The 13096-nt window shown below is 38.7% G+C and overlaps 1 protein-coding gene across 1 annotated transcript in view; it reads right to left on the reverse strand.

Annotated features, from left to right (window-relative positions):
• Positions 1-299: 299 nt before the first annotated feature.
• Positions 300-13096, reverse strand: part of LOC131165368 (NAD-dependent malic enzyme 62 kDa isoform, mitochondrial) — a 126331-nt gene continuing 113534 nt past the window's right edge. Inside the window, exon 19 of the mRNA XM_058123095.1 lies at positions 300-688. Within this exon, the coding sequence (XP_057979078.1) occupies positions 614-688 (75 nt within the window). The 3' untranslated portion in view covers positions 300-613. The remainder of the gene's footprint in view (positions 689-13096) is intronic.

Genomic DNA, 13096 nt, shown 5'->3' on the forward strand with positions numbered 1-13096 from the left:
TTTAGATTTTTAAGAATGTTTTTATATAGAAACTTGATAATAATGGAAATCGCAAAAGTAAATTCCTTAAAATAAATTTTTTTGATTTTTTTTTTTTATAAAAAAATTTGCACAAAAGAGACCTAAAAATCCCAAACAAGTAAATAAAAAAATAGAAAAACAATCATCCCAAGTATGAAGATTGTGTAGCCTGGGGAAAGGTTTCAGTTTCACCACAAATACTTCCTTTGTAACTCATCAGATGCAACCTATGCATGATCATGAAAATTACTTGACCCCAACAAAACAATACCAAGCCATTGAGACAACCTCTCCAGGAAGTTGGTTATGCACTCAAATCAATTTTATACAGACAATACAAATAAAATAAACCAAAAAGTAGTTCGCTGACTTTTATAACACATTAAGAATGAACATAACCTACAAGCTGCTCAACATTGGAGAGGGATGTAGGTGCATAATTGAAGGTCAATGTACCAGATAAAGAATGGTTAATACATACACTAATGCTATGGAGGTATTCGGATTTAAAGGGCGATGAGATGTTCTAACCCCATGGGTTCTGCCACAGCCAAGCAGATTTGACTTGAAGAAGAGTGGGAGTGGTTGGCGATCAATCCTTCTTGTAAACCAATGTTGGATATTCAGGACTCCACATGTTATTCTGCACATAAATTGAGATTTCGTCCTGCAAATCAAAGACATGAATTTCTGGAACACATCAGAATGCCTAAATTTGGTGATGTCCAGGTTGGCCTATCATAAAACAGATTATGGTTGCCAATTTGCCAAACCCTATGTTTGGGCCACTCAGCAGTTTGAATTGCCAAAGCTATTTAATCACCAAAAAATAAAGGTACAACCTATGAATGTCATGACTGACAATTAGCCAAACTCAAATTTCTTAGGCCACTGAGCAGTCTTAAATTGCCAAGTTATTTAATCACCAAAAGAAAAGTTCTGAGCTTAATGTCATTCTGAAGATTTTGAATGCTATTTGACACAATTTACAATAAGAGGCTTGATCCTTAGCAGGGCATGTACAACACGCTGAGTCCCAACTCACATGAGCCAGCTCGAGTTAAATGCAGATTAGCTCAGAGCCTCAGATCCTGGAACTTATCAAAATCCAACAACATTGTTAATTATAAAATCTGCCTATTATGCCATGATGGACAAGACTTCTCTGACAACTGGCATGTTTGAAAGTTACAGACATGAAATCCACACCTGTTAAATGTGTGAAACAGTACTGCTGTATCAAATGAAAGAAAATTGATCGCTTGAGAGGGATCAACCCCTAAAGACAAGAAAAAAGAAATGTGCTTTTATTTCTCAATGAACTGCAGTACCTACATCCGTTAAATTAGTCTCTTAGGGGCTGTTTGTTTGATGGGATCTTTCAACATACTTGGGAAGGTGATGCCCATGGCATCAATTTCCTATGTTTTGGGGCAGTAGTGATGGTCTCACATTCCTTGGGGATTAAGGATTTCCATAAAACATGGTAATTACATTCCAGTGCTACCCATGGATGGGCATCCCATTTTTGGGACTAAATTGTCCCCACTACGTTGGCCAGTTCGTGATTAATTTCCCTTTAATATAGAATTGTTAAATGCTATTATAATATTTATAATTTTTTGTATAATATTAAAAATAGAAAACAATATAAAATGAAAGAAATACATTACAACGTGTTGGATTTAAAAAAAAAAAAAATTATTTATGATGGTTGCAATTTTTAGGACATGGGTTTAATTCAGTCCATATTAAAGTAAGTTTTTCAAGCTGAAAAGATTATTATTCTCCATATATTATTACAAGTCAAGGATATAATAATAATATTTTTGAAATGCTTGCCACGGTTCCCATGTTGAACCAAACATTGATACGAATATCTGTTTATATTCCTATAAATCTTACAACACAAACCAAACAAAAAATATTCCTACGAGGAAGCCTATTCCTAGGAATTTCTAAAAATGTGATTTTGAGACATTTTTGATCCAAATGACACCCTACTGTAAATAAAAGGAAACTACATAAATAGAGTAACATAAAGCTAAATCAAGGAACTAACAAAAATTAAGGGAGCAAATTAAGGCTAAATAGCACATGCTACTAATAAGGTAAATTTTAGATAGCATTCCATGTTCTTGGAAATCAATCATTTCCTCCAGGTTGAAAATCAAGAAATTTCTTCAAGAAGTCATGCAGATGCTCCCTTGCAGCATCTTCTGGAGGGGTTTTGGACCATGGCACTAGCACTTTTGTTATAGCATGCTTATGCTTCACCATTTTTCTATCCAAAATAGCAATAGGCTCAATGTGAAGTTCACCATCATTGCTGAAACAAGGCATGTTGGTGGAGGCACCCGTCATGGGTCCAATCCTCTTTTTGAAGTTAGAAACATGAAAGGCAGGATGCACCTTTGATCAAGCAAGCAGATAAGATTATAAGCAACTTGACTGATTTGCTCCTAAATATGACCTATAAAAGCAACAGAAACAAAAAACCAAGCCTTAAGTCCCATTAGGTGGGATTGGTTACATAAATCCTTTTCTACCAACTTATGTGATCATGGGCAATCTCCTCCGACAAATTTAGGACTATTAAATCTTTATTATTTCATTCCAAGTTATTTTAGGTCTACCCCTATTATTTCTACTGCTCCTCCCTCAATAACTAGCTTACTCCTCACTGGCGCACTATTTGGCCTACATTACAGATGCTCAAACCATCTAAGTTGTGTCTCTCCCTTATCTTATTTTTTACAGGAGCTACGCCAAGCTTATTGCAAATGTGTTCATTCCTTAGTTTATCTTTTATTGTTATACCACTCATCCACCTCATCTTTCTCACAATCTCACCTCATCCATAAAGTCGAGGAGGAAATTTCAAGTCACCATGAATAGCCACTGCAGTTTGGCAATAAGGTTGAAAAATGCAGATGGGACTATTGGGCATATGTACCTGTTTGTTCCCAAATGGGATGAATAATTTCTTGCAAACAGTTCAACTCCCTTATGTTTTAACCCAGTCTACCCAACTCGCACTGGAAAAGTGATAACCATCAATCAGTTGTCCCTCCATCTCTCAATATAAGTAATAACTTTTCAGCTGCTGAATTGTCAACACCCCTAGCTATATCAAATTTCATAGTCAAAGCCCAATGATCACATACTGTGCATGGTCAAGCTTAGCTGTCCATTTTCGCTAAATTTTAGCTGATAAGACACTGTTTTATAAATACTTTACGCTACAATGATTAGTATATATAACAAAATGATGGTCCATTATATAATAGGGCAAAAAATATTGACCACCCTGAGGTTTGGCAAAAAGACAATGACCTCCCCTGAGGTTTCAAAAATTCCAGGGATCTCCCTGAGGTTTCAAGAATTCCAAATACCTCCCTTGAGGTTTGTCAAAAAGACAATGACCTCCCCTGAGGTTTCAAAAATTCCAGGGATCTCCCTGAGGTTTCAAGAATTCCAAATACCTCCCTTGAGGTTTGTCAAAAAGACAAACCTCCCCTTGCATTTTGCAAAAGGAAAAGTTTTTTGAGAGCTTTATGTCTTTTTGGCAAACCTTAGGGGAGGTCTTGTAGAGAATGAGAATGAATCAATTGTATATTCAATTGTGTATTCTTTACATACTCAGGTCCTTATTTAACATGTACGTAGAGAATAAAATATGGAAAAACAAAAGAGGACACAACTTGCAGTTGAGATGTGTGTAGTTTAGCTTCGGTGGGGGGTCTCAACTTATAGCCTCTGTCTTGTGGCAAGATCTCATGGTAGGTGGCGGTGGCTCACCTACCATGGTAGGTGGCCGTCGTTCACACTGCTGGTCGTCATTCCACACTCCCGCTCAAGTTGGATCATAGATATTGACCATATCCAATTTGTATGTGAAATCATCAAAACTTTGTCGAGGTAGTCGTTTGGTGAAGATGTTGACTATTTGTTCTTCAGTAGGAACATAAGTCATGCAAATGGTTCCTTCTTTAACCTTTTCCTTGATAAAGTGTCTGTCCACTTCTACATGTTTGGTCCTGTCATACTGGACTGGATTGAGAGAGATGTTAATGGCTGCTTTGTTATCATAGTAGAGTTTGATAGGGAACTTCACCATGACATGCAACTCCTCCAAGAGTTTCCGTAACCACAGTCATTCACATATCCCTTGCGCCACCGTTCTAAACTCTGCTTCAGCACTACTTTTGGCCACAACGTTTTGTTTTTTGCTTCTCCAAGTAACCAAGTTTCCCTATACAAAAGTGCAGTACCTAGAAGTAGACCTTCTATCTTCTGCTGATCCTGCCCAATCAACATCTGTGAAGACTTCTATTTCTTTGCTTTCACATTTTTTGAAGAATAGTCCTTTCCCCAAAGATCCCTTGGAGATATCTAAGAATCCTGTACACTGCTTCTAGGTGACTTTCCCTTGGTACCTTTCTCATTCAATAGGTTTTCCGATGTCTTCTCTTCTTTTTCCTGCTTCAATGGGGATATCACTTGGTTTGCACCCAAGCATTGCGGTTTCAGTTAGGAGGTCTAGGGCATACTTCCTCTGAGAAACACTGATTCCCTTCTTTGATCTAGCAACTTCCATCCCCAAAAAATACTGCATTTGTCCCCAATCTTTTACATCAAACTTAGTGGCCAAGACTTTCTTCAACTTGTCCATCTCTGCTATGTTGTCTCCAGTTAGGATGATGTCATCGACATATACAATCAGAATTGCATTCTTCCCATCCTTAGACTGTCGGAAGAACATAGTATGGTCTGATTGTCCTTGCCGATATCCTTGGCTCCTAATCACCTTTGTAAATCTATCGAACCAGGCTTTTGGAGACTGTTTGAGTCCATACAGGGACTTTTTGAGTTTGCATACTCTGTTTTCTTCACCCCTTTTACAAAAGCCTGGTGGTATTGTCATGAAGACTTCTTCTTCTAGTTCGCCATTCAGAAAAGCATTCTTGATGTCAAGTTGCTGGAGTGGCCAATCCAGGTTGGCTGCCAAGGCTAGGAGAACTCAGACGGTATTCAATTTTGCCACGGGTGCAAAAGTCTTTGTGTAGTCATAGGTTTGAGTAAACCCTTTTGCAACAAGGCGGGCTTTGTACCGTTCCACTGTCCCATCAGCTTTGTATTTCACAGTGAACACCCATTTGAAGCCCATTGGTTTCTTCCCTCTCAGTAGATTCATCACATCCCATGTTCCATTTTTTTCCAAGGCTCGCATTTCCTTCATGACCTCTCTCCATTCAGGGATCTCAAGGGCTTCCTGAATATTCTTTGGGAGTTTTACTCTCTGAAGATTAGTGGTAAAAGTACGACACCCTATAGACAAAGTATTGTAAGACATGAATTTGGAAATGGGATGGAGAGTACATAACCGAGTTTGTTTTCTGAGAGCAATGGGTAAATTGAGATCAGCCCGTGCAGGTTTATCAAAGGACTCAAGATTTCTTGAAGACATTACCTAATCAGGAGTGGATGAAGACTCATGGTTGCTTGGATCTATCACCAGTTCCGACTCTTTTGGTGCCTTAGGCATGAGATTCTCTGTGTCCTTTAATTTTGGCTTTTTTGAGTAGATAGGTATCTCCTTGTTATATTGTTTTCCTGCATCTCCCCCTAAATTTAAGTTTTCTTCTGTATTTGGCAGATTAGAAGCACTTTTCAAGATAGGTTCAGTGTTTGGGACATGCTCAAGTTCAATAATAAAGGTATTGAAGTCCAAAACTTGAGCTTCTTTACTACTCAAAGTCTCCCCCTGAAGCGAGGGCTTTTGGAAATAGGGAATAGTTTCAAAGAAAGTAACATCAAGACTAACAAATACCCTTTTTGTTTTAGGATCATAACATTTGTACCCCTTTTGGGTAGGAGAATAGCCAAGAAAGACATACTTGACGGTGCGTGGATCTAGTTTATGTCGATGATGTATATGGACAAAAGCAGTACAACCAAACACTTTGAGAGAGAAATTTGAGTTGAGACGAGAGTTTAGAAAAAATGCTTGCAATTTTTGAAGAGGTGAGGCAAAAGAGAGAACTTGACTAGGCATTCTATTAATGAGATATGTAGCTGTGAGAATGACATCACCCCAAAACATTTTTGGCATATTGGTAGTAAACAGTAATGCATGAGCTACTTCAAGGATATGTCTGTTTTTTCGTTCGGCAACCCCTTTTTGTTGGGGGGTGTCGACACAGGAACTTTGACGAATTATTCCATGTTCTTGGAGATAATTTCCTAGAATACGATTAAAATATTTTGTGCCATTATTTGTACGCATAATTTGAATTTTCGTGTGAAATTATGTTTGAATCATGGAATGAAAATTGATAAACACAGAACGCACTTCAGTTTTGTCTTTAAACAAGTATACCCAACAAATACGAGTGTGGTCATCAATAAAAAAGTAACAAAACATTTTGTGTGGATACGATTGAGAGTGCTAGATGGGCCCCATACATCACTGTGAATCATAGTAAACAGTAAGGTTGGTTTGTATTTGGACTTTGGGAAAGAAGTACGTTGGTGTTTTGCAATTTCACAAATCTCACATTGAAAATCAAATGATGTTTTATTCGAACAAGTGGAAGGAAATAATTGTCTCAAATACTGGAAATTAGGATGACCCATTCTAAAATGCCATAACAAAATATCACTATCCTTAGGAACAGATGCAGAATCACAGATAGCAATTTGACGTTGTTCACTCACATTAGCCTCCTCAAAGTAGTAGAGTCCCTCACACTCCTTAGCACTGCCAATCGTCTTCCCCAATAATAGGTCTTGAAAAACATAATGAGAGGGAAGAAATTTATCAAAACAATTGGAATTCTTAGTTAACTGGCTAATGGATGGTAAGTTGCAGGATAAATTAGGAACATGAAGAACGGACTTCAGTGTGATGGAGTTAGAGAGTCGGATATTTCCTTTGCCTGCGATAGACGAGAGTGATCCATCTGCAATTTTAACTTCAAAATTTCCAGCACAGGGTGAATATGATGAGAAAAGATGATAGGCATCAATCATGTGGTCAGAGGAACCAGAATCGATAATCCAAGGAGTTTTGGATCTAGAGGCTATACTCAAGGCTTGCAAAAAATTACCTCTTTGGGCTAAAGAACCCAAAGAAATATTTGTGGAAGAATGACCCGAAGTCTGAAAGGTAGAGAAAATCTTGTAGAGTTGTTCCAACTGCTCAAAGTTAAATGCACCGCTTGAATTGGAACTATTACTTCTTTTCTCCCCTTGAGGTCTCTCGGCTTGATTATCAATCGTGGCTTGGTAGCCTCGGTTTTTGTTGCCTTGCTGTGGCTTCCAGTCGAAAATCTGGGAAGCATTTTTAGCATCGGAGTATGTCTCGTGCACCGCATCCCACACGTCCTTTGCCGTCGGGAGAAACAAGTACGTTTTGCCAATGGTTGGCTTCATAGAGTTTATCAAGCACGACGTTATCAAGGAGTTCTCAGACCGCCATTTCTAGGATGCCACTGCATCGGTAGGAGGTGGTCGCCGAGTCTCACCGGTAAGAAAGGCAAGCTTTCCCTTATCGTCGATAATGAGCTTGATTGATTGTGCCCATTCTCTGTAATTCTTACCATTGAATTTTTCAATAGTAAGATAGAGTGGGGAATTCTCGAATACGCCGGCCGAGCCCATGGAGGAGGTTATCTTTGACTCTCCTTCCTGGGTTGCCGACTGGCTGGACTCATGACTGTCTCCTTTTTGGGCAGCCATGGATTGCTTAGGGTTTTAGAGTAACCCGAACTCTGATACCATGCAGAGAATGAGAATGAATCAATTGTATATTCAATTGTGTATTCTTTACATACTTGGGTCCCTATTTAACATGTACACAGAGAATAAAATATGGAAAAATAGAAGAGGACACAAGTTGTAGTTGAGATGTGTGCAGTTTAGATTCGGTGGGGGGTCTCAATTTATAGCCTCTGGCTTGTGGCAAGATCTCATGGTAGGTGGCGGTGGCTCACCTACCATGGTAGGTGGCTGTCGTTCACACTGCTGGCCGTCATTCCCCAGGTCTGTAGCATTTTTGAAACCTTAGGGGGGGTTTTTCAAAACTTCAGGAGAGGTGAGTGTCTTTTTCCCTAAATAATACTGTTGTTTGTTCACTGCATGAAGAACTGCCATCAGAAAAGGCTTTGCCAGTTGAGCCCACTGGTCAATTTTATTGTGTTAACACTGCTCCAAGACCAATGCCTCAACCTCTATCTTGAATAGTTTAGATAAATTTGATTGATGCTGTGTCGGCCTTGAGGCCTGTGATGCAAATTTATTACATCTGGAATCTTTGAGATATTTGAGTAATCTGGTAATTTTTTGTCCAGGACTTTTCTGATTTTTGCAGCAGTTTTAAAGTAAAATAGGTGATAAACCAGTAGATCCTAAGGTTTTATTTTTAGCAAAAAGGTATTTTAGCAGTATTTAGGTTTCCTACTTTCATTTTCTTGATTCATGAGCATATAGGGCCAATAAATATATGATTGTAAGAAATTTTATTCAAACTTTAATATTATGAATTGAGTTGAGTTATTAGGGTTTATCCCTCGTACGAGGACGTAAGATCCTACATCAGTTGGTATCAGAGCCTATTGCTATGCCAGCCATTGCCCCACCACCATCGAGCAACCATCTGCAAATGGCACTAAGCTGTCTGTGTACAACTCCGCCAGCACATGACTTCTTCAGCCAGTAGCTAAGTCACAGTCAAGTCACCAGAACTCAGTTCTCCACCTTCGTCAACAACCTCAGGTTTCTATTTTGTTTCCACTCGTTCGAGATCCTTTCTTTTGCCACCACCTGCATTGTTGGAGCTTTACTGACTGCCATCGATTCACCTATCCACCTTGTTGAACAGAAGGCACCTCCAGTCCTCTCGCGTATCAATGTTGTCAGCTAACATTGACCTTGCTCTCGTCTTCACCATGTACCCCTCCTGCCTCATCATTCATTTTTGAGCTTCCCTGTTGACTCTTCACCATCTTTGCTTGCATGAGCAACAGGAGATGCTACAAGCGCAAGACGGCTTGCATACTCATGGGTGACTGGCAGCAAAAACAAGGAGGTTTTCCTTTTCATTAAACTGGCACCCCAAATCAGTCCAGGCTTGAACTGACAAGGTTAATTGAACCAGTGACAGAATCAAACTGGACCAGTCTGAACTGGTCTAACAGAACAGAACCAGAAAAACAAAAAGCAAAGAAAAAGAAAAAAAGGAGAGAGAAATGCCACTGCCAAAACCCCACTGCTACAAGACAGGGAACTCCAAGAGCATCTCATAGAAGTTGGAAATCAACTCCATTCTCCTCCACCTTCAGTTGATGATCTTTTGCTCTTGTCAAATCAACTGGCGCGTTTTTTGACACAAATAGAGCAAGTCTCACCAAATTCGATAAAGGATGCACTCTCTCCTTTAATTCAGATATTAGTAAATGTTGACCTTACCCTCAACACATGTAGAGCAAGTCTCACCAAAATCACTAGAGGATGCAGTATCACCTTTAATTTAGGCACTAGTCCATGTTAACTTTTTGAGGCACTCAGATACAGATGTTAAGGTTGCTACCACTGCTTGCCTTAGTGTTGTGAGGATCACAACTCCCTCATGCTTTATCCGGATGCCAAAACAAAAGAGGTGCTTGAATTGATTGTGTTAACTTTTAATGAGATTCATGACAGGTTTAGTCATTCATGCAACAGTCGGATATCCATTCTTGAAAACATGGCCAAAGTCAAGCCTTCTCTAGTTATGCTTGACCCAGAATGTGAAGCATTGATCCTTGATTATTTCCACCATTTCCTTACATCCATTAGAGTAAATTCAGAGCAGGTCTTTTCAGCCATTGTAGAAATCACGATTCTTGCTTTAGGGGAGACAGAATGCATATTAGAAAATTTTCTATGTATTTTTCTCTCATGTGTGAAGCTGAACAACAAAGGAATTCTTCCTATTATTAAACAATTAGGAACAAAAGTAATTAATGCATGAGCTCCTAAGCTGCAACTATATCTAGCCCATGCATCCTTTGAAGAGTTCAATGAGCAAAAAAAGGTCATGTCGATGAAGATTCTATAGAGATTCTACAGCTCCAAGTATTGGAGTTGAAGTTATTCAGGGAGGTCTCCCATGTTGGATTATCACTCCAGACAAGTACTTCAACTCAACTCATTCTTCAAAATTTCAGTCTTTCTAATGTGGAGTTTTAAAAGGAAAGTGACTTTGTTTCTGCCTCCTATGCCTTGACAGGCCTTTAGTTCTTGAGCCTTTTGTATTTTGAATTGCAAGGTTGAGTTTTTACCAACTGGGGAAGAATAGCACAGGGTGACCTTTGAGGTCTGTGGTGCTAATTCATTACTTATGGAATTTTTGATATTTTTGAGCAATCTTGCACTTTTATTATTTTTTAGGAATTTTTCTATTTTCGCAGCATTTTTACAGTGACATTTTATTAGGTAGTAAATGAGTAGATTCTAGGGTTTTGTTTATTAAGAAAGCAGCATCTCATGGAGGCGTTTGACTTGGGTTCTAACATTATGTCAATAAGATCACTGAAATACCCTTAACCTATAATTAATGACAGTAATATTACTTACATGCTTGTAATGTGCAAACCTATAATAATAATAATGGCAACAACAACCATGACAACAGTAATTATTTAATTGTAATAATAATAATAACATTTTTATGATAACAATCACATTAATGAAAACAAAACAAACAATAATAACAGTAATTTTCAGTAGAAATAATATGTATTACTATTAAATAATAATCAAAATTTTGAAAATAAATAATAATAATAATAATAATAATTATTATTATTATTAGTGAACAAGAAATGGCAATTTTGTCCAACAGCAAAAAAAATGGTTGGGATATTTTTGGCCCATGATGTTGGATCCCATGTGAATCTCATATCACCTAAGGGAGAGATGGGTATTGAATACCCATGTTTTGGAACCATCTTGCACTCTCAGAGGTCCAACATGCCTGCCGCATAGGATTCCCCCAGTTCCCAAACATGGGCATCCAATGCTCTAGAGACCACATTCTAGGCGATCTTGTAGGTAACCCGAGCCAAATGCCCCCTTTAGTAGCATTTAGGTATCCTAGTTTCATTTGCTTGATTCCCAAGCATATTAGACCTATACTAATTGTGGAAATACCCGATCCCTGATTTTCAGGGATACTGCTGCAGCAATTTTGAATTTTATTATTAGTTGACTATGTTAATTTAGGAATAAAGAGATTCTGGAAAATTCCTGATATCTCTATTAGTTTGTTTCCTATTTTGTAGTTTCCTATATTTGGCTAGTTTCCTGATTTTGTGGTAATTAGTATCTTGTTACCAAATCTAGTGAAATGAACTTTTCTTCCTTCCATTATATACAGGCTGTACATTTATCATTAAGAAATAAGAGAATTATTTTTTCTTCTCTAAAATCAAGATGGTATCAGAGTCACATCTGAACCATAGATAGATGACAAAATACGGGATGACAATGGCTTGGCAAAGTCAATCCTTCTCTGAAGTCACCTCCCATCCTGAAATCTAAGCCACAGGCAGCAATGGAGGATCAGATGGCAATCTTCTGCCCATTACAGGGCACAAACTCAATGGACAGAATTATGTTCAGTGGTCACAATCAGTAATGATGTTCATTTGCGGAAAGGGACAAGATGACTACCTCACCGGAGTAGCAGCCCCACCAAGCAAAGAAGATCCGAAGTACAAAACATGGAAGTCAGAGAACAACATGGTGATGTCCTGGCTTATCAACTCAATGACAAACGAAATAGGAGAAAATTTCCTATTGCATGTGACCGCAAAGGACATCTGGGACGCAGCCAAACAAACGTATTCTAGCTTTGATAACTCATCCAAACTGTTTGCTGTTGAAAGTATTCTTCACAATCTACGCCAAGGAGATCTCACGGTCACTCAATACTTCAACACTCTCACACGGAATTGGAAGCAATTAGACATGTTTGAAGAATATGATTGGAACTGCCCAGAAGATGGAATCAAGTATAAATCATTGAAAAGAAAAGACTCTATAAGTTTCTGTTGGGCCTCAACAAGGACCTTGATGAAGTTCGAGGAATTATCATGGGGCTGCAACCGCTACCTAGTATTTGAGAGGCATTTTCAGAAGTTCGCATGGAAGAGAGTTGAAATAAAGTGATGATGGGACCACCAACTACGGCTCACAGCCCTAAAGGATCTGCACTCCCGGTTCAAGGGCCTCAACATCAAGCTGGAAACAAAAGACTGAAAAAAGGACGACCTTGGTGTGATCACTGCTGGAAGACTGGTCAAACCAAGGAGACCTGCTGGAAGTTTCATGGAAAACCCACCAATTGGAAGCCCTCACATCCATTCAACAACAGAGAAAGCTGTGGACATCTGGCCTCCTGTGACGAGAACCACACACAGCCAGAACAGAGTCTATTCAGCAAAGAACAAATGGAACTTTTTCAAAAATTGATCAACCAGAAACAATCCTCCAATACCTGTCATTGGAACTGGATCCTTGGCTCACAAAGGTAATTTTTTAAACGCTCTCAGTGCAACAAGAGAGAAAATCAGCCCGTGGATTGTGGATTCAGGAGCCTCCAATCACATGACTGGAGATGCAAGGATTTTTAGTACTTATAGTTCATGTCATGAAGATTTTTCTGTCAGAATTGCAGATGGGTCTCTCTCAAGAGTATCAGGAACAGGTTCTGTGGTTATATCGAAGAACCTCACCCTAAACTCTGTCCTCCTAGCCCCAAACTTAGATTGCAATTTACTTTCTATTAGCAAACTCACTAAAGAGCTTAACTGTGTTACTAAATTCTTCCCTAACTCGTGCGAATTTCAGGACTTGAATTCGGGGAAGACAATTGGCAATGCCAAGATGTGCTCAGGGCTCTATATCTTCAAGGTTGGTGATTTTCTGGAAAAAAAAACTCACAAGGATGATTCGGACAAGGCAAACAATTAGTCTACAAAATTTCTTTTCTGGTTCTCGTTTCAATAATGATAGTGCAGTTATGTTA

The sequence above is a fragment of the Malania oleifera genome, chromosome 10, assembly GCF_029873635.1.
Source record: "Malania oleifera isolate guangnan ecotype guangnan chromosome 10, ASM2987363v1, whole genome shotgun sequence".
In the NCBI taxonomy this organism is placed as follows: domain Eukaryota; kingdom Viridiplantae; phylum Streptophyta; class Magnoliopsida; order Santalales; family Ximeniaceae; genus Malania; species Malania oleifera.